The sequence below is a fragment of the Tinamus guttatus genome, unplaced genomic scaffold, assembly GCF_059628265.1.
Source record: "Tinamus guttatus ecotype Peru unplaced genomic scaffold, ASM5962826v1 Tinamus_guttatus_pri_ptg000602l, whole genome shotgun sequence".
Lineage (NCBI taxonomy): Eukaryota > Metazoa > Chordata > Aves > Tinamiformes > Tinamidae > Tinamus > Tinamus guttatus.
In genome coordinates, this window is record NW_028289136.1 from 4,992,372 (window position 1) to 5,015,000 (window position 22,629).

Below are 22,629 nucleotides of genomic sequence, written 5' to 3' on the forward strand. Positions count from 1 at the left end.
TAATGGCCTCTGCTGCTGTATCTCCTCCTGTAACACACAGAATATATCATAGGCTCTTGCCAGTCTCCTCTGTGTTTCTTGTTTTGTCATAGGGCAAGGATTAGTCCTACCTTCAGTGCTGAGTGAGATCCTTGGTAAGGGATAACAAGAAGTCCCAGAGGCATATTGGTGACATTCATATCTGTACCATAATTTTCAAATGATGCAGTGGTCACCATCCCAAAAGAAACCTCTTAAGTGCACGGAGGTTGGACTAGATGATCTCTAAAAGCCCCTTCCAACCTTAACCATTCAGTGATTCTGTGATTCAGTGAAATGCTTAGGAGTGTTGAACTGGATGATCTCTAGTGGTCCCTTCCACCCTTAACCATTCTATGATTCTGTTAAATTAGGAGGCACTGGTCAAGGACTAAGTTAAACATTGGTATGGGAATATAGGACTAGAAGCAAAATTTTGGGTCGTTTGGTCCTGCCATCTGTTATCTCTACAATCCTGTCCTCCAGTTCCTTCTAAACTTGAACTCCCCTGGCAAGCAGTTTTCCTCACTGCCCTGGAGGCTATTTCAAAACCTCACTGCTCTGATGTCCTGGAACACAGGTCAAAAAGATGGTCAGATAGCAGGAAGCTTTGAAGAATTAAGCAAAATGCTGTCCTTATCCCTCAGCAAGAACACACAGCTCCCATTCCACACCGATCTGAAACAGCAGTATCCTAACTGAGTTTGAATCAACAGGTAGCAGTCTTACCTCAATCTTTTATCTCAGCCTATTAGAGAACTGTGTTCTTTCTCTCATACAGTGACTTAGTCCTGAGGTCTTCTTTCCGTTACTTCCAAGCTAGATTATCTTCTATGGATTTCTGTGTGTCCAGGCACTTCTCCACCTATCATCCACTGGACTATTCACTTTCTCCAATGCTTCTAGCCCATATCTGCTAACAGTATCATGGCCTGCTGAAGGCCATGGTTTTAATTTTCAAAACAAGCAAGGAATTAGTCCCTGCTATGTGAAAGGCTAAAATTTTTGATCTGTGAACAGTTGCAATTGTACTTCACAGCATACCTAACAGTGGATGAAGACTGAGGGTAAATGTTTCAAACAAAGGAATTTTGCCGTTGATCAGCATTTCAGAGGAGCACATCTGATCCCTTCCGTTCTTAAACCTTTTTGTTTTAAATAGTTTTTAGACTGTTTATGTCACCATGATGTCACCCAAAATATTATAGAAGAATTCATCTTGATATCTTTATCTGTCTACCGTATAAATGTTTTGGCCAAACATATTTGTTGTAGACTATAGTCATTGGAAAGAATATCACATTTTTAGAAGGATTCATATAACTTATAACATATAACCTAATTCTATAAACCTGAAAGTGATATGAATTGCACCCTAGAAATAGCCATTTCCCTCCAATGATCAGAAAGGCTGGAGATGACACACTCAGATTCTCAGACCTACTTGTGGCCAAGAGACTGCCATCCTGCTAGTCAAAGAAACTAAGCAGTAAAATCCTAATATTCAAAGAAATCATCTAGGTATTCTAAGCAGAATTTTCACTTGGATAAAAAGGTGTGTAACAGGCTCCTGCATTATGCTACTGTTGTTCTGTAAGACTCTTAAATATTATTCTGCACAATTGTCTACAACCCTAGGATAGATGAGATGGATAACCCTATTAGCATCTGTGGAGTTATTCGTAATTTTTGCTAGGAAAAAAAGAGAGGTAAATGGGGCCCTTAACTTATTCCTGCTTTACTCGCTGACGCTCTCTATGACCTTGTGAGAGTTGTTTTATCTCATATTTTCCCAATATGTGAAATTAAGATGATCACACTCACAAACTGCTATAAGGTCTAATTAGTAAGTGTAAAGCACCATGAAATCCTCTGATGAAAGATGCAGAATACAGCTGGCTTAGGATAAAGAGGATTAAAGGAGGTTGTGTTAATATAACAAATGCTTGAGAAATGATGCTTAGGGGGAAGTGAACTGGCTCATATCTGCAGGTGGGGAAATGAGAATCAGCAGTCTGTAACAGTTGTTGGCAAACATCAAATCCAGTGATAGAATATGTCTACCAAAGAGGTTTGGACAATGAAAGAAATCACCTAGCAATGTTCAGGAACAGGTGAATTACTGTAGATTAGTAGGATTATCCTGGGCAAAACCCTTCCAAGTTTATCCACCTGGAACTCAACTGACCTGATGGATCTTCTGCAGTTTTTTTTCATCACTGTCTCCAAAATATTCACCAGTATAATATTTTCATGCAAATGGGTTAGTTTTCATATGATAAGCAGTACACCATCTCACCATCTTGCTGTCTGAGGGCATATTATTAGAAAACCTGTCCCTTTTAGCAGGTCCTTGAATGCCATGCCCTTTTCCAGGAGTGCGCAGAGAATGCCAGTGAGAGTTGGAAGTGCCTTTGGTGGAAAGGTCCCTGCTCACAGCTCCAGATAATTGGGACTCCCCTGTATCCAGTTCTTATGTTATCCATTTTGAATGCCATAAAATATGGCTCCTGACCAAGCCAGTAGTCTCGCTCTTCCACCATCACCAACCAGATACCACAAACCATTCATTTCATAATTGTCAGTGACCTTTCCTTTTTAACTGTCTTTCCTGCCTAGGCATCACTGTGGACAAGTTCGGGCTGATCTACTTTGTGGACGGCACTATGATCAGGCGGATTGATCAGAATGGGATCATCTCAACCGTGTTGGGTTCCAATGACTTGACATCTGCTCGGCCTCTCAGCTGTGATTCGGTCATGGACATTTCTCAGGTGGCATAACTTTGTTTTTTATTGTTGGTTTTTTGTTTGTTTGTTTGCCTTTGTTTTTCTGCAGAAAGTAAGTCTATGCATTCACCCCATTTTTGTGTATCTGAGTGCCTCTCCCAGTACATTTGAAACAATTGGCCAATTTCAGGGAAGTTTGTCAAAGGGAGTTCAAGGAGAATTACATGCCTGCATGGTTTGTAGAGTGAATATGACTGAGTTGAAAAGGGAGATCCTAAAAAGACTGCAAGAAAGACCTAAGTGATTTAACCCAGATCACAGGGGGATCCCGCGTGGGGAGAGACATTTTAAAGATGTGCTAGCCACAGAAGAAACATCTTCCAAAACTCCTGATCAACCATGAGACACAAATCCCTGGAAAAACAGGTTTCATTGGACTCATTTCTTAAGACATGAGTTGTTTTAAATTAAAAAGACCAGGCAGCAGTTTTCACTTTAATGGGGATATATGACATACTTTGTTACAACAACTTAGTGAACGGTGTTTTTTTTTTCTTTACCAGTCCACTACCCGACTGCTATCCTAATTTACCCAACACGATTTCGGGCCTGAATCAAATTAACATTTAGGAAATGCTGATTGGAGGCTGTGGTGCCAAAATTAGCAACAGCAGGAAAACAAGAATCTTGAATTGCATCAGATTGCAAATTGGTTGCAGCTACTATCACGCTGGGCTTTTAAGTCCCCCTGCTTAAAGGTGGAGGGAAAAAAAAGGGGGAGAAAAAGAAATGTTGGGTTGATGATTGCTTTACTTTTGGATGGTGCAAAAGGGAAATCTGTTACTGCCCAGCACTCAGTTTTGTGGAGCACCAGCCAACCTGTCAAATTGAGCCAGTTTAGAGATATTGGCTTTAAAATCTTTATGCCACCTGTTATTTGCCTGGCTAGAGGAATGTTGCCCTCTTCTGCGAAAATGCAGGCCATAGCTGGAGGGCTAAGTACTGTTATTCAGCCACAATAGATGTTAATGGGGTTTCCTTTTTGTAACTACCTAGATAATTTCCATTCTCCCATACAGAATCTGTTCTTCAAGTTTTTTCCGCTCTAATTTGAAAAGACTATTCTTGCTCCTTTGCAATTCGTTCCCACTGTCCACAATCTATGAACAAGCTGAAATTATGAGTTTGAAAGCTTTCTTGCCTTCTATGGAAGTAAATTTTGGCTAGTTAAAGGTTGTCTTGTAGCACATCTCTCATCTTACAGGCATATTCTTTCCTTTAGCTGAATTTCAAGGGCAGTTACCACAAGACCATTATGGATTTAAATTGAAAAAATTATTTTCTGGCAGGTTGTATAATTTATATGTACTGATGTCATATTTTAACACTTAAACTTCTGAGGTGAGCCAAAATATATTAGGTACAGCTTCTTTATTTCCCTTCTTAAAATGGCAAGTGCCATTATTGAATTAACCAGTGTCGTGATGGACAGAAAACCAATATTGTGGTGGACGCACACGCGCACCAAAGCTGAAAAGCAAAACACAAACCCAGCTTGGGAAGTATCTTTTCATCATTTAGAAGGGTCTCCTCCGACGTGTCCCTTGGGGACAGGAAGACTTGAAATATTTAGCAGCCAGTGTTGACAAAGAATGTTTTATTAAGAAACCGAAAATTGCCTTTGTCAGTTCAGAATAAACTCCACTCCTGATGTTAACTCAAGGTTGCAGAGCACAAAGATCACTGGAAGGGATGGAGGCATACATTATTGAGGAGAAAACCACAGGCTATAATGTTTTACTGCAAGAAGGGTTAAAATAGGCCAGGCGCAGAGAAAATGAAGACGATTTTGAGAACAGAAAATGAGAAGGGGCAGAGCCCAGCACTCTTCTTAGATGTGAAGCTAAGTTTCATGTGCCCTGCCCTTGGAAGGCACAATGAACTAAATAACTTGCAATCCATGAAAAGAAGGGAGAGGAGAGGAGAGGAGAGGAGAGGAGAGGAGAGGAGAGGAGAGGAGAGGAGAGGAGGAGAGGAGAGGAGAGGAGAGGAGAGGAGAGGAGAGGAGAGGAGAGGAGAGGAGAGGAGAGGAGAGGAGAGGAGAGGAGAGGAGAGGAGAGGAGAGGAGAGGAGAGGAGAGGAGAGGAGAGGAGAGGAGAGGAGAGGAGAGGAGAGGAGAGGAGAGGAGAGGAGAGGAGAGGAGAGGAGAGGAGAGGAGAGGAGAGGAGAGGAGAGGAGAGGAGAGGAGAGGAGGCTTTCCAAGTTTGAATTTCCTATATACCTCTCAGTCTTACATGATCTCTTCTTGTTCTGCTTGATGCATATCAACTCCATCTACTCTTTGGCTGTCTGACAAGGAATGTATGATTAGAATAAATATTCTTGTTAACTAGTTGACTATTTTAAAGCCTGGTGAGCCAGAGCTATTAATTTCCCATTCCCCTCTACACCCCTACATCCCATTAGGAAAGGCATCCCATTAGGAAGATATTTAAGCGTTGGTTCACTCCTGTCAGCACAACTGTTGACCTATTTTTTTTCTATGTAAACCTAAAGTAAATAAAATAATCACAAAATGTACAGCTTACAGTTCTTTTTAAACGACTACATAGACTGTGAATTCTATTGATGGAGGCTTTTTAGGCTAAAAGAGTAGATTTACTTGAAAGGCAGTGCTGGAAATAGAGACCTTCCAGTACTTGCTTACTTGCATTACCAGCCACTGCTTCGGTTTACTGGTGTGCATAGAATATCAGTATAGAAGGGTAATGTGTTACTATTATTTGAGCTCATTCTTACATTATTCTCAATATGATGTGAAAACTACTATGTAGACATGTATTTTATTCCATGAAATGAAATAGGCTGAATTTCCAGTGAATTGACATTTTACATTTTCGCAGCATCAAGCACAAAACAGGCGGTTTTATCCTGGATGTACACATATAGTGACACGGCTGCCACTTTTGTCTATTTGTCTGTGTTGTTCAGCCTGAGGAATTGGACCCCCTTGTCTGGAAAATCCTTCAGTAAAAAGATCGTTGTTTTGTTTGACGGATTGCTTTTTTAGAGCTTTGCACTACAGAGCTTCCAGGCATGAGTCTGCTATAAGGCCCAGGTTCTATCAGTGACAAGAGTGAGATGGTACGGAGGAGGAAAATTTTGCTTGAATTGTTGAATCTACTCATTCCTTCCCATATTCCACACCTCTGCCACAGAGCTGAAAGTATCTGCATTTCCTGGGTGCTGACGTCGCTTCTCATGGGCCACTGACCCTTCACATCAAGAGTAGCAAGGCAGAGAGAAACTGGTGTGAGAGCCGGAGGTTGGTCTGTGCCCTGGACCTTCTGCATTGCTGCTCTGATGCAAAGTGTGGATGTGTATGTATGTCCCCCTTGTGTGACAGGGGACTCACTCACACCAGGGTTGCATCCTCTATTACCGCAATACCAGGCAGTAATAATTAACTGTGTCCTTTTATTTTCCTCTCTCTCTTTAATCCATGTTGAAACTATCTCATTGAGATTTTAGTAACCCTACTGTAAAAACATAGTACTATAATAATTTCACTTGTGTTGTTTTGCTGTTAAGGTTCGTCTAGAGTGGCCACAGATTTGGCAGTCAACCCCATGGATAATTCGCTCTACGTGCTCGACAACAACGTCGTGCTGCAGATATCTGAGAATCACCAAGTGCGCATAGTGGCGGGGAGGCCCATGCATTGCCAAGTGCCAGGCATGGATCACTTCCTCCTCAGCAAGGTGGCAATCCATGCCACCTTGGAGTCTGCTACTGCCCTGGCCGTCTCCCATAACGGGGTCCTGTACATTGCTGAAACAGATGAGAAAAAGATCAACCGCATCAGGCAGGTCACCACCAACGGAGAGATTTCTCTTGTTGCCGGTGCACCGAGCAGCTGTGACTGCAAGAATGATGCTAACTGTGACTGCTTCTCTGGGGACGATGGCTATGCCAAGGATGCCAAGCTCAACGCGCCATCCTCCCTTGCAGTGTGTGCAGATGGGGAGCTGTATGTCGCTGATCTCGGAAATATCCGAATCCGCTTTATTCGGAAAAACAAACCATTCCTCAACACCCAAAATCTGTACGAGTTATCCTCACCCATAGACCAGGAACTCTACTTGTTTGATACCAGTGGTAAACACCTTTATACTCAGAGCCTTACCACTGGAGATTATCTTTACAATTTTACCTATTCTGGAGACGGAGATATCACTCTGATCACCGACAACAATGGCAACTTAGTCAACATCCGAAGAGATTCCACGGGGATGCCTCTCTGGCTCGTAGTGCCAGATGGCCAAGTCTACTGGGTGACCATTGGCACCAACAGTGCTCTCAAGAGCGTAACAACACAGGGGCATGAAGTGGCTATGATGACGTACCACGGCAACTCGGGTCTTCTTGCCACCAAAAGCAATGAAAATGGGTGGACAACGTTTTACGAGTAAGTATATTATGAATATTGCACTGTTGACTTTATTCTGTGTTCTCTGAACCACAAAATGTTAATAGAATTTTATTCCCTGGTCAGAATTCATATCAGAATGAAATGGCCAGACCAGAGGATATTACATCTCACACAACCCCTTCATACGAAATGTAAGTGGTTTAGGGTTTGAATAAGCTCTTGCTACTGAGGCAGCTTCAGACAAAGCTTCTGCTGAGTTTTTCTAAATCACCAAAGGAATTTGGACACCTGGTTCTCCTTAACTGTAGTCAGGACTGGGAATTTAGGCTGCATGTCAGAGAATTCTGCTTAGCTTTGAACGCCTTGGGAGCGTCAGTGTTCATCATATCCTCTTTTTCACAGCTTTTCACCTACTTTCTATGTTCCAGTGTCTTTTTCGAGCCTGTTTGAAATGGCTGGTACAGAATGACAATTGACAGTGACTAATGAGGACTGTCTCAGAAACAGCTCTGTAATTAATGGACTGCTCTGTTTCTATTGTTTTAACTGGCCTCAGTGATCTTTAAAAATAGTCTCAATACTCTTCAAGATTGTCCCTGCACAAAAGAATTTGTGAACAGAGAAGACAGGATGCACTGAAAAAAAAAAGGGAGTGCAGTGACTTGAAGAAGATTCGTATTTCTTTTTATTTCACTGTTAGCAATTCCCTGCTTATGAATACATGAAAAGAGTACATTTCTGATATCAAATAGGAAAAAAGCTGATAACTCAATGAAAGGCATTGAGAATGATCGTCTGCTTATTCATCCTGCCATTGAGAACCCTTTCCCCTCTTACTCAGTTTTATTTTTATTCTCGGTTCTTTGAAATGATCCTTTTAGTCCACAATTTCCCATATGGCTTAAATGGTTGCATGAAAGTGTTCAGATACCATAATAATAGACCTGCTGCAAGAGTCCAGTTTGGCTAGAATAGACAGTTCCCAACAAAATAAAGGAGAAACTGTAAAAAAAAAAAAAAAAAAAAAAAAAAAAGGAAAGAAAGACAAAAAGACCCAGAGAAGGAAAGAAAGTTGACTAAACCCAAATGTAGATATCAGACATGCAGTTGTTTTGGCTCTGTCCTCAAAATTTTCCAGGCACAATTTTAAATTTCTTAATATTTGTTATTACTGCTCCTGCCCTGAAAAAAACTGATGGAAACTCTGTGATGAATTGTTTGAAAGGTTATTTGCATTCCGTCAATGTTCTGTTTGCAATTACTATAGCAACATTCCTCAGTGAGACTAAGTTAATACACTTACATTTTTTGCACTGAATTTATTTGAGAAAGGCTTTAGGAAAAAAAGGTAGGGCGTTTTTCTCTATAATGCTGGAAACTCACTATATTGTCAAGAACATTGTGCAAAATCAAGCTGATATTTTCTTTTAGCAAAAAGCCAATGGCTCCTGTGCTTGAAAACAGATGTTGCCATGGACAGTGGAACAAACTAAACATTACAGCTAATAATATTTGGATTTATACCTAAAACATGCTCTTCTTTTTAAAAGTGTGACTGAAAATATAGAGGAAATAAAGTGAGAGAGAAGCTAAAATCCAGCATACGCTGTGGATAATTTTTATAACAGTATTCTGTTATTATTTGCTATCCCACAAAATAGAGTTTTTGTGAAAGTCATCATTCTGGTCCTTTTACGAACTTCAGGAGAGTCATAAGAACGCTTTTTAGAGCTAAATGGAAGACAGTATTCTCCAGTGGTTAGCCTATGGAAATGGAAATCTTGACTAGAGCAAGTCAGCACTATATGATATCACAGCATCACTGAAAATAGAGTTGGGAATGTGTCTTTAGAGATACCTCTGATCAGTTATCTCCATTTAACTATTCCTGACAGAGTCTGATGTAACTTTGTGCAACCACAGTGTAAAAGTCTATATCTGAATTAGGAACCTCAGCCTCCCTTTATAGGCAATGGAGAGTAACAGGCCCTTTCAAGGTGAATATCATATGAGCTATTTCAAGTATCTGCTTTAGGATGAGAGGAGATATATTCTGAAGCTTTCTCTCCCCATTAACCTGAAAGTAGTCCAGAATGATTAGCTCAGATATAGATATTTACATTTCAGATATCTGTAGTTCTTGCAGATGGATCCTATCCGGGTCCTCTAAGTTGGTCATAAATATCATTAGTGATAATGATGCCTTTCCCTCTCTTATTGTGAGAAAGTATAAGATGTTTAGTTTTATTGTTAGAAAGCTTTTTCATATGCTTAATCTGTATCTTTTTTTGCTCACATCTGAGACCATCACAACTCTTCCTATTCATTCTGTCCTAGTACGTCCACTAAGGACTTGGAAAACAGATTATTCTCTTCTTTTCACCCTTGAATATGCAAATCTGGCTCTAGAGCTTGTTCTTTGATAGTTCCCAAAGGGTAATCAGAGTCATTAGCAGTGGGGAATCATGCAGTAGGTTTGCACCCGGTGGATTTGTGCAAGTCGTGATTCGACACAGGCTTTACATGCATGATCTGGGAAAAATATGTATAATATCAGAAATGATAAAATTAGCAGATTAGTAGACAAGAGGTGACAACAGGTCAGACAGAGACTAAGATTGCTTGGTTAGTGGTTTTCATTTAAACAGGATATGTTCTTGTATAGTCACGTGCCAAGGTAAACATGTGAAGCACCGAAAGAATTAAGATGAGCTTTGATATCTCCATTATACTGAGATATCATATTGGAGCCGTCCGATATGATGTCTCAATATAATTCTAAACTGTTGTTTTGATGGATAAACGACATGAATACATTTACTCTTCCCATTCTACTAAGTAAGCAGAAGCAGGATAATCTTATCCCTATACAGCACTGATGGCGCAAATCCTGGGGTAGGATTTTAAGTTCGCTGTTTATGAAAGATAGTTAAAATTGAAAAGTGCACAGAAAAAAAAGGCAGGGAGAAAATTCTTTGTGTGGGAGAACAAACAAAACCTGATCTGTTGATCTTATCACAACGAACACTGGGAAATATGTAGATCATAGCATGTCAATACAAAACTATAAGCTACGAAAGGACTCTTAATATATCAGAGAAAGGACCAGGGGCTGGAGACATTCAATTGATAGGAAGGAATATTTTTTAAGACTGAGATTAGCTAACCGTTAAAGCAAACAGCCATAAGATGCAATATACTTTTCATTTCTGAGTATCTTAAATCATGACTTTGGATATCTTCCTGAAGACATTTTTCACCAGGCAGAAATGCGTGAGTTAAACCCCAACTGCAGGATTGACTGCAGGCATGGAAGGATGAAGTGTAGGTTCCTGTGATATCAAGGAAGTCAAAGAAGACGATGTAAGCCAAAGCAGATGTTTGAAACCTTCAGATTATTGGTTTCTGTATCAGAACATCAGGGAACTTAGAGTGTGAAAGTTTAAGTGATGTAGAGAAATCCTGTTATCATGAGTGATTGGAAGGTGCTCTGAGAAGTTTTCAGTCCTGACTCACAGCAAAAATGAAGCTTATGATATTTCCATTTTGCTGGCTGCCATGGAAATTAAGAGATCAGATCTGAGTCTGAGGGAAGGCTTGATGCTGCTCACAGCTCTCTACCTCCAGTTTCTCATTCCACATAGCAGTTGTTTATGGCCTAGTGAAGGCTGGACACTTGCTTTAAAGGATAAAGAGTAAACATAAATTCAGCACTTGAATTTACACTGCACCAGTGGCCCCATGAAGAACTTCCTTTTAAGGTTTACCTTTACCTTGCTGGTGATGGAGGACTGTAGACAAGACATCCAATATGAAAGAGAAATGGTGTTGCAAGAGCAGAAACACTGCAGAGAAAAGAATTGTGAAAGTGCATTGCTGCCAAAAAAGCACAGATTTGGAACAGAATGTTTGAGTGCATCCAGATCTGTGCATGTGGCCATGTTTCTTAGGAGCAATGGCCAAAGAAGGACTGATGCACCCAGACCAAACGAGTATTAAATGTTCCTCCTGCCAGTTGTTTTCACAGATCTCTGTTTCCCCATGAGCTGTTGCTGATACCAGGACAAATCTCAGTCTTCATCATACAGCTGCAAAGACCCCTGTGATACAGAAACACTGGTTGTGATGCTCTGGAGAAGGAGTCAAGACTGACTCAGTTCTGAAGGTCTATATCCAGGGTAGCCCAGGGAATGTCCTCCCAGGGTTCAGGTTGGGCTAGGACATGGCACCAGCTTTTCTATCAGGAGAGGTGAGAGGTCCTCTCTTCAGAGGGTGGCAGACTTGCTCACAGCTCTAGTTTTTGCACCTCCTGCACCAAAGCCTTTGTAACAATCTAGCTTGTTGGAGTGAGAGTTACAATCTAATGGCATGTAGTTTCCCCTTGTTCTGAGGGTGAAACTTAGCAGTAATTAGCCTGTCCCCAAAGACCTATCTAGGACTTTTTTCAGGGTTTTAAGATTACGTCAACATTCTCTGCCTCTGCACAGGGCTTGACATTCACTGCCAATTAATGCAATTGCAACAGCTCAGTTTGTCCAATAACTGGATTAAAGGCTTGCGTTCCCATTGAACTTGTGGCAGTGATAATCAGCAACAAAGGAAGTTGATCTGGAAACTCTGTCAGGGTAACAATTTCTTTTTGTTTGACTCCTCAGACCAGACAAAGGATGCTGTGTGACTACTTGGTTCTTCTTTGTTTTTGCTTTTCTGCTTGACCTGTAAGAATTGCTACCAGCCTTTGCGTAGTTTCTTAGCAGTTATTGTTCATCTCTAATTCAGAATCAAGAAATTCTTATTGATGCATTTGTTTAAATCAAGAATATGGCGATTATCTTGATTAGCAATTTGAGATGTGTTTTAACTCAATGTGCTTTAACTCAATGTCCCTCTGAGACAAAGTCAAACCTTTTAAGCATTATTTAGCCCATGTGAGGCTCTTTTGCTTTAGTCCTTTGAGTGCCCAATTACTTCTGAAGGTCACCTCCTCAGATACAAACTGAAGTATTTGCACATCACTGCAGTCAAGCTCAGGAATTCAAAATCTTTTCATGGACTAACCAAGAAGTGTCTCTTCTTGGTTATGGGTAACTAGAGGGTGAAGTGTGGTATGGAGACAGCTCTTCAGATCTGGGTTGGGAAGAGTTTTGACCCATAGCGTAGGATGCTCTTTTGCAGAGAACCAGACTCTGCCAAACCTCTCATGCTGTAACAGGTGGAACATAGGAGCCAACTGGACTGAGTACACAAGAGGGCCCTCAATTGCTTCCCAACAATTGCTTCCCAGTGGACTTAGCAATAGCAGCAGTGGTTAGTGCCCCAGTCAACATCCTCGTCTGGGTGACTTGGGGACCAGAACTGGGAGAGGAATTGTGATCGATACCTGCCCCACAGCTAAATGCAGACTGCATCCACTATGTAGATGCAGAAAGGCTGTGCAGTTTCTTCTCTCATGGTCAAAAAGAATGATAAGTAAGACTCATTACCTTCGTAGGAACAGAACCTCTTGACTGAGAGAAAAGCCAGCTTACTGCATTAATATCATGCCTTTATCATCAGCTAATATCAAGGGTGATAGCATTGAGTTTTATGGGATTCAGTGGAGTCGTCGGTTCAGAGTAGCTCAAGCAAGGGTCTGTTTCTGCTCCTGCAGCAGACGGCTGCATGAGAAAGCAAACCCACCTTTGGCCTTTCCTCTCCCTCCTCTTTTGCCTCTTTTATGAGGGTGCCACCTCTTTGCTTCACACTTTCTCCATGATGATATAATTAGGTGTCCAGGCATTCCTCTGAAACAGCTACAGTAACTCCAGTAATTGCCCAGATGAAATAACACTTCTGCAGCACTCTCACTAGGTTGTGAGGTCATGTTTTGAGCTATTGCCCTGGCCTGAAAAGCCTGATGTCAGAGTTTAGGTGAGAATCAGGGGAATTATAAAAACAGCTAAAGAGAGAAAGATCTTCCTTTCTCGTTTGGATACTCAGGAAATTCTGCAAACTGTGGCTGTCTACCAGCTTTTTTGTCATTAGGTAGAGGACTCGCCTTCAAACATACTAGAGTAGTTCTGCTTTTTAATTTTAGCATCTTTAATGTTGTGTTTAAAGTTGTTTGGAAAAAAAAATGTGAAGGGATAAGGTCGTTCATTGGTGGCGAGTGCTTTAGTATATAACCACACACAGTAGATTAGGACATGCTGGCACTAAATGCAATATTATTACAGTGGTCTTTTTTCCCCCCATCTGTTTGACTTTTGTACTTTTAAAAGGCTGATGAAATGCAAATAAGTTAAAATGAGGAAACCCAGAGAGTCAGGCAAGGAATTGATTTCTGAATAGATGCTACTTAGGATGCTCTTTTTAATTCCCAAGGCCCAAGTCTGTACACAATGGTAATGTGATAAATGGAAGCACTGAATGTTTACAAGCTAACAATTAGGCCTCATAAGCACCAAATACCATTTTAATTCTGTGCATTGAACCTTAGCTAAATACATTTCCAATTGGGAATGGATGGCAACCGCTTCCTTTGCTGGCCTAATAATTGTCACTGTGATTGTAAATGCCGAGGCTCTGCAGCAGGTTTGAATGGGAGGCAGCAGCTGCGTTAGCAGGTGATGAATTCATTGCTCGCAGTGGCTGCTGTGCACATTCCCGTGGTTCAGTATTTCCTTAATTCTGCAGCTTTCGGAGCATTTGGAGCACACAGAAGTCTTAGCTTATGATGAAAACTAGCCCACCTCTAAATCCTTAGGCTATGGAAAGAGGCCTAGGCGGCTTAGCTGCGAAATGAGTTGACGAGGAGAGATTTATCTTACTGCAAATACCCGGGCGCACCTGCAGCTACGTAAGAACCAGTCGCTTGCCCTCCTCTCCAAGTGGAGGATTTGTCATCTAAGTGCCTTTGTGGGGCTGAAAGCAGGGTGGAAGGAACCAACGCGCATGTCGATGGTTTAATTTGTTGAGGACATTATCTGTGCCATACAAAAGGTGGAGGCCTTCGAGCTGTCATGTCCTGGGAGACAGTGGGGAGGTGATAGATGACATCATGTATGTGCTGTATGCTCTGATTCAAGGTAAAAAGGACAAACTCTGCTGTCCTCAGTAAAATAAAATTAAAATAAAATAAAATAAAATAAAATAAAATAAAATAAAATAAAATAAAATAAAATAAAATAAAATAAAATAAAATAAAATAAAATAAAATAAAATAAAATAAAGTCTGCAAAGAGGAAAGCACCATGTGTGGCTGTGCTAGCTACTTTCCTGCACCTCCCTTTGCATTGCCACCCCAGCACTAAAAGGAGTTCTTATCTGGATGTGAGTGTTTTACACTCCATCTGCCACTAATTAAAAAATAATAATTAAGTTGTTAGCAGTCTAGTTGTGCTACTTCCTCACATTCCGTCACCCCCAAAGCGAGCGCTTGGAGAGCCCCTGCCTCGCTCCTCGGCAGAGGTGTCGCAGCCCCGGCAAATACGGAAAACACAGACGGTCCAGAGGCTCATTTAGTGGCCAAGGAGGTGCCAAAACTGTCGCGTACAAGTGCAGACATCTCAAACTGATCCCTGCACAGCATTCCAGACTGTTCTGGCCCCAAACAAGCCTTGCTTCTTGGGACCCTACATCCCCAACAGCAGCCTTTGCTTGTGGTGAAATTCTCCCTCACAGTGTAAGTGAATCTGTAAAAATGTAACTGTTTCAATTAGTTTTTTTTTTTGTTCTCAGCCTGACTTGAAAAGGAAAATGTATGCAGACATTTCTAGGCACTGTCATGCACTTCTTTGGTCTTTTTGTGCTGTTCTAAGCCAGCTTGCACTGGCAGAGGTTACTGGTGTGTTTGCCTGTTATCCTGCTATCATGGAGGAGCAGAAAATCAGCATCTGGTCTTCTTGAGAACATGAGGGACTATAAAATTATGTTACCAGGCTATCACCGGATCCCCTCAATACCATGGGAGCTGGGTAGATCCAAGAGGCTCCTTTTTTCTCTGATCCATGGAGCTGTACTCTTTGTACTCGCATTCCTACTACACCAAAGTCACCTCCTGGACTTCACCTTATCAAGATTTGTGCCATTATTTAGAAACTCAGTCATCATCAGTATCTCTCTCTTTTCTCACAGTAATCTATAGAGCTTCTCTATTTTTATATAAATATCTCTATAGCAGAGTCCTTCACTTAAAGTTGCTAATACCACCAAGTCAGAGGTGTTAAATTCAACTCCTGTCTTCCATAAAGTTTTGAGCGTTTGTGATCTGATTCTACCCTTATATATATATATATCCGACTGTTGATGTCACCATAGAAAGAATTTATGTTATATAACACACCTTTAGGGATAACAATGTTCTCTCAGTTCAGAGGAAAGACTAAATCATCCTGTCCCTTGTGTCCTGTCTCGGCAGATGGGATAAAAGTATCTCCTATGATGTTTTTAATTTGAGACTCACATATTTTGGAAGATGTGTAGACGCCTGTGCAGAAAGTACAATCAAAATGTTTCCTGTCTCAATGCAGAGCAGCCACGTGCACTGAGCAAAACACTCAGCAAAGCACTGAGGGCAATTTAGTTCTGTCTCTTGCAAGAAGATCCAATGTAGATCCAAACTGTGTGTTTATAGCCACTTGGAAAAGGTCTAACTGGTCTCTGCCAAGCTCCTGCAATGTGGTCCTGAGTTTATTCTTTTTTTTTTTTTTCCTTCTTTTTCACTTCACAAGTAGCTGATTAATCACCAAGATCTTGAAGGGAAAGGGCAAGTCCTCAATCCTCCTTGCATGGATAATTCCATGGCTGATAGGCTGACACTGTGGTGGGCCAAATGCTTTCTTCTACCTCTCCTCAGCCTCTGCCCAGTGGGCAAGAAGAGCCTCTCAAGACTATCTCAAAATGCAAAGACTGGTGGGACTTCTAACAAGCTCATCTGTTCAATCATTTTATACTTAATATTGAACTTGGGCATAGATCATCCTTTTAACCAACCCATCCTCACAGTAATTCACTATCAGTCTATTGTCAAAAAGGAGGTAGCAGCAGAGTGTACAAATCTGACGAAAAGAGAATAGAATAGTCAAGTCTGGTTTTAGGTATAGTGTAAAGCCAGTTCAGTGGCTTCTCCTACATCTCTCTTGGGTTGCAAATCTGGAGCACTTTTCCTAGTTTTTTTTTCTGTTATCGTTGCTAGAGAGCATAGGATCTATTCTCAGGTCAGAGCAATCTTGAAAACAAATCAGCTGCATCCAAACCCTCTTCTTCTCAATTATTCCTAAAAGCATCCAGCAATGGTGTTTCCAGTGCTCCATCTGATAACCTATTCCTCTGCTTAAGCGACTTTGGATTTGGAAAATGTTTTCCAATCCTAGGAAAAATAAAGGACTATTATTGCTTCAAATTAGCTGATTTTGTCACCTCTTATAGTCCTCTTTAGAACAATTGTTGTCATGGTGGCTTGTTCTCTCTTCTTTGTTTCCTTTCTTCTAAAGCATCTTTCAGTGTTCTATTCTTGCCTCTTAGGTCATGTTTTTAAGTTCCTTATCCTTAACATATCATTTATATTCCTTCATCATTCTGAAGAATGGTGCCCTTAGCTAGACACTGTGCTCCATTAAAGACTCACCGGTGAGTATTGCAGGGAAATGAGTCCTCTGCTCATCCACCATTAAGCTTTTCCCCAAATGACATGTTTCTTTGTTATTTCTTGTCACCAGAACTTGAAAAAGTTGAACATTTATCGCTGGTGATTTTTGCTGGTAGAAGGATTCTTTTTACTGTTTCTTTCTGAGTACTTATATAACCTTTCCTTGAGGGCCCATCTTCTGGAAAACCCAACAGCTCTTTGGAGATAAGTCCGAGTACGGTTTCCCATTTTGGTCTACACTAGGGAATACTCCTCCTGGAAAGCCTGTCCTCACTTCTGAAGTATTCTCTTGGCAGCCCTCTGCTTTTAGCTCAGTGTGTGTCCTAAGGGTACCTCTTTTGCAATACTGCAGGTGGGAGGTGGTGTTGTGTATCTATGTGCCTTGCTTTATTTCTCCTAATCCTGAGAGACTTTCAGCATGAGTACCCACTTCTAGTCTACTCAGGAGACCTCTAGGCACAGGTGTTTGCTTCTCCTTTTTATTGAAAAAATAACTGTCCCTCCCCGTTCATTAAGTACTGTGTGACCTGCATATGTACAGTTTGTTTCATCTGGGTCCTAGCAGACAGGTGTCCATATCAGAGAAACCATCCCAGATGCCACTTAGTTGACCCTCATTGGAAAAGCCAAGGACTCAGTAGGGGTGAAGGGTGATTTTTTTACACACTTAAATGGCCCTTGGATCAGTAGAAAGGAGATACTGAGGTCCCAGTTCTGGTCTACTCCTTATTCACAATTAAGAGCTCTCCACCGGAGGTAGCAGATCCTTTCCTTGACCTTAACATTTGCTTTTAAAAACAAAACAAACAGAAAAAAACTTGCTAAAGAGCTCAGGACACAACCTGCCGAAACAGTTGCTGGCTCTCAGAAACGCAATGTTCTGCTAGACAAGATGTTCAGGGAGGAACCTTTCCATAAGTCACAATAAATAGGAAATAAAGTTAACTCTGTTGTAAAGAAGCACAACACAGGTGATAAGTATCAGAAAGACATTGTTGTTAAGATACAGGCTAACATTTATTTAGTCATTTTCTATTGTTCAAATGGTTTCCTTCTATGAGAAGAGCAGCTAAACCCTGCTTTTCTCATAAGCCCAAAAGGTTAAGGCAGTCCAACCTGACAGCAGGCTTTTTTTCTGGATAAGATCTAGGTGAAGAATTCCAAGACATAGTCTCTGCTTTACAGGACACTTCCAGTACTTCAGTCCTCTATTCGCACTGTTGACTTCACTCTGTCCTTTCAGATATGACAGCTTTGGCCGTCTGACCAACGTGACCTTCCCGACTGGCCAAGTGAGCAGCTTCCGCAGTGACACCGACAGCTCCGTGCATGTCCAGGTAGAAACCTCCAGCAAGGATGATGTTACCATAACGACCAACTTGTCAGCATCAGGAGCCTTCTACACCCTGCTGCAAGGTGAGCTGGACCACGGCCCCTCTCCGGGCCCAGCTGTACATGCGGAATTTTCCATCAGGAGACAGACATCATCCTGATAATCCCAGCAGCAAAAAATCACCTGCATCCTCAGTGCTCCAGAGCTCCCCGCATGCTGGTGCACATGCACGCTCACACCTGCATAGCCTCATCCCCCAGCTCAGCAGTTGTTCTGCAGCTGTTTTCTGCTTCATTCTCAGCCAGTTCCCTTGCTGAGCGGCCCTCACGCAGTACAGTCCCCCATCATCATTACCATTATTGTTATAACAAAAAGGGTTGCATAAATCTTAACTGCACTTCCAGCTGACCCTTTTGCTTCCCTCTCTTAATGGATTCCAACATAAGGAGTTACTCTCCTACTGGAATAGGCTTCCAGCTGGTTACCAGAGACCTCTGCGATTCTTTGTTCACTGGTTGTTCAAACATTCACATGCTGGCAGCATCCAGACAAATGACCATCGCTGTCCCCAAAAGGCCAGTGTTTGAACTAAAGGGGTGGTGCGAAGTGGCACAAAGGATAAAGGCAAAATGAGCAGCCAGGTGGGACTGGTGGGACTATTCTGCAGCTCTTGTAAATGAGCAGTTCTGGCAGGGAAGGTAAGGTGGGCTGAGGATTTGATTGACAAGGTGAAAGAAAAGTGCTGAAACTGGAAAAGAAAGAAGAATAAGTAGGGGGAAAAACTGTTGACATACTGTCAGAGACAGAAGTTACAGTGCACACAACATACCAATCTGCATCCCCAGGTCAGAGTGTCCTTTGGGGCTGTGTGTGCCCTCACTTCTGTTCCTGGAGCCTGATGGGAGGGAAAGGACAGACAAACTCTTCGTTCTTCTCACTCCCTAACTCTCACTCGCTCTTCATCTGAGCCTGATGGCATTAGAGTGTCAAACATGACTTTGCTTTTGAGGAATAAAATGGCTCAGTGAGACCAATGTTTACTCCCACATCTCTGAGACATCCATTTCCCTTCTCCTCCCTATACCAAAGACAGGATTTCCTACAAAAAAAAGAAGTGCCTACTATTCCTGAACACTGCTTTCCTGCCTCTGGAGAGCGCAGCTGGGAGGGAATCAGCCCCTTCAAACCATGCTGAGTATTCCCGCAGTGGGAATGAATATTTTTTGCTTTACTTTTGAATGCCAAGCAGATCCAACCTACCCTGCCCCATCTCAAATTCACTCACGTTAAGATGTCTGGCAACTGCACAGACACGAGCTTGGCTTCACTGCAAGAGCCTAATTAAGCAATAGAACCCGCTGTTGGGGGCTCTTTAGTGAGATAATTGACTGTGATGTGATTTATACATCCAGAGCTGAAGGCACCATTACATAATTGTACCACGGTCAATTATCTCATTGTACTGCCCTCCAGCATAGGGCCACTGTTGCCATTAGGACATACAGTATTGCAAACAATTTGGCCGTGTTCAGAAGTATGAAATTATAGAATTATTTGGGTCTGAAAAGAATACTTATCTTAAAATGAAGATCTGGATAATGCTGTGGCAGGGGTGGCTGGAACCTGCTGAAGGTGGGTTTCTCACAAGCATTCGGAGCAGCGAATTCCCACACGGAGGCAGTTGTTTGTTCATGGCATCACTATAGCAATTGAAACGAGCACCACTGGAGTTGCCCAGGGATCAATTGAGCACAGTTGAAATGTAATTTGCCTTCTGAGTGCTTCCCCACTGGAGGAAGCTGGAGCCATTCTAAAGGTTACATGTCTTGCCCTCTTGGTCATTCTCCAGAGAAAACTCATATTGCAGATTTCCTTTACATGAGACCTGCTGGTGCAGCTTTTCATTATGAGCTCACGGTTCTGGCTAGCTTTCCCAAATCCTTCGTGAACCTTTCAAGAAACCTGGATCACACTGTGAACAAACTCTGGCTGCAGTCAGTGTGAGGGGGAGGTGTTTTATGGCTCCACACAGAGACCAGAAACAGATCTGGAAAAAAAGGTATTTAAATGCCTAAATCCTGTTGGTTTTGGTAGGAGTTAGAGCTTTAGACACTCAAACATTTAGCTGTAGTCTTCTGAGAACAACTCTCATCCACAGATACCCTGTCTCCTACTGTCCTGAGGTAAGCAACTCCCTATACAGCAGATAGGATGCTCTGCAGGATGCTTTAGGGCATCTCCCAGCCCTAAAACCCTCAGACCAGAATTAAGCACTGCACAGGTTTTGAAAATCCTCCTCTCTTATCTGAGGGCTGTCAAGACATGCACCCTTGTAAATACATACACTTTCTATTCCATCAGGACTTAGGGATGCTCAGGAAATGCCTTCAAAAGAAAGAGATGACACCTCAAGGTGCCACCTAAGCAGGAGCTCTGAGCACCACATTAGCAGCGAGACACAGCTTAAGCAGGACATCAAAAAGTCACTTTAAAGAAGACATTTCTAGGAGGTTGCTCATTCCTCTAGATTGGATTTAGGAGTCTGCAGAGTTAACAGGCATCTCAGTACCTCAGCATCTCAGATTTCACAGTGTCTGTGGGCTTGGTCCTGCTGAAGCCTATGGCACAAGACCTTTGACTTAAGTAGTCAGTGGCATAGTCAAAGTATATTTGATCTACATTATGGATCACTGTATATTTGCAGTGGTAAGATCCAATGTCATAGCTGTAATCCTTTCACACCCTCACTAGGTTAACTGTATAAAGTAAACTGAACCTGGTCTTCCTAACATCAATGTGACAACACTCCTGTTAGCTACAAAGAGAGCAAGATTAGACTCAAAAAAGAGAGACCGAGTAGTATCAGGTTTTTCCCAGTCATTCCAACCTGTGCTCTTTGCTGATCTATTTCAGCCAGATGAAAGATGATAATTTTTGTGTGACCTCATTTCCTGCTGAACTATGGCAGAAGAACCAATAAAAAAAGAAAAAAAAAAAACTTGCATCAGAATGGAAAAACAATTAACTGAATTTTTAATGAGTGTTTTTATTCACAATTAGATATTTATGGTGGCCTGGGAGACAGAAATGGTAATGTTTTCCAATTTTTGAGGAACTTCAGGTAAAGGAATCTTTGAATAATGCACTTTTAAAAGCATTCTGCACTTAGCAAATCTCATGCTTTCTTACCCTTTACGAGTTCTTTTCTGCAGAACTGTCCAGAAATAACAGATGAAATTTTAAAGGACAAAGTTTCAGCCTGTCTAGTTCCTGAAAGATGTGGAAGGGATATTGTTCTACTCCCATTCCTGATATCCCAAATCCTGGCCTCAGGATCTGCTGATCTTTCAGGAGCTAGCAGAGGCCAGATGCATGGAAACGTGTGCATTCCTAGTGCCTCCAGCTGTTTCTCTAAATGTACAGTCTTCAGTTGCTTCCTGAAAGCTTTCCCAAGTGAAAGGGATTGGCTTTTTTGGGGGAACTGGTTAGCATTAACTCACTGTGCAATTTCCTGTCACTTGAGAGACAATGAATAAGCGGAGGGAAGTCAGTGGCCCTGCTCGATTATGAATTGCAATAAAATTGGAATTTTTTCAGATGTAAATATGTGGAAAAGTCTTCAATGTGATTTAGCATAACTATCTCACCACCTAGTCTCTTAATAAAGGCCTTTATCCTAGCCTAAAAGAAGAGGTTTGGACCTCTGTGCTTTGCTCAACTATTACAAAGCTGCTATAACTGGAGCTTTTTTAAATCTGTATAAGATTATTTTTATGCATGAATTTGAGAGACAGAAAATGAAACTCTATGAAATGAAACTGAAGGAGAGATTGTCCACCCTGACTTTCACCAACAAAATGTTTCAGTCAGTGTGAGTGACCAAGTGCATTTGGTTACAGCCATCCAAAGTGTTGCCAGAAGCCTGAGTAATGGAGAAAATGAAAGGCTGGGGTTGTATCAGTAGACATCCATATATATATACATAAAAATCTTTTCTTCCTTCAGACCAAGTCCGAAACAGCTACTACATTGGTGCCGATGGCTCACTCAGACTGATGCTCGCTAATGGCATGGAGGTGGCCCTGCAAACCGAGCCACATCTGCTGGCGGGCACGGTTAACCCCACCGTGGGGAAGAGGAACGTGACGCTGCCCATCGACAACGGCCTCAACCTGGTGGAGTGGAGACAGAGGAAGGAGCAAGCGAGGGGGCAGGTCACTGTCTTCGGACGTCGGCTGAGGGTAAGCGAGAAGCGTGAGCACGTTGGGATCCAATCTCCTGTTTTATCAGTCCCCCATCTCATGACAGAAAGGGACGGAGCTCATTTCTGACACCTGGAATAGAGAGGAGGCTGCAGCACAGAGCATTGCCTGTTCATTCTCATTGACACAACCCTTATGACTCAAAGATATCCTTGGATCTCCTTCTGTGCTGGTGCTCTCAGCCATCACAAATGGTGTTGATGATTCTCTTGTGAGTCCTCCGTGTG

General features: G+C 41.9%; 1 protein-coding gene and 1 long non-coding RNA gene across 2 annotated transcripts in view; one reads left to right on the forward strand and one right to left on the reverse strand.

Moving 5' to 3' along the window:
* TENM4 (teneurin transmembrane protein 4) overlaps window positions 1-22,629 on the forward strand; it is a 364,557-nt gene that overhangs the window by 319,300 nt on the left and 22,628 nt on the right. The window contains 5 exon segments of the mRNA XM_088534989.1: window positions 2,638-2,792; window positions 6,339-6,354; window positions 6,357-7,215; window positions 18,051-18,223; window positions 22,146-22,381. Of these exon segments, the coding sequence (XP_088391115.1) occupies window positions 2,638-2,792; window positions 6,339-6,354; window positions 6,357-7,215; window positions 18,051-18,223; window positions 22,146-22,381 (1,439 nt within the window).
* LOC148592420 (uncharacterized) overlaps window positions 1-22,629 on the reverse strand; it is a 381,317-nt gene that overhangs the window by 107,394 nt on the left and 251,294 nt on the right. The window lies entirely within an intron of this gene.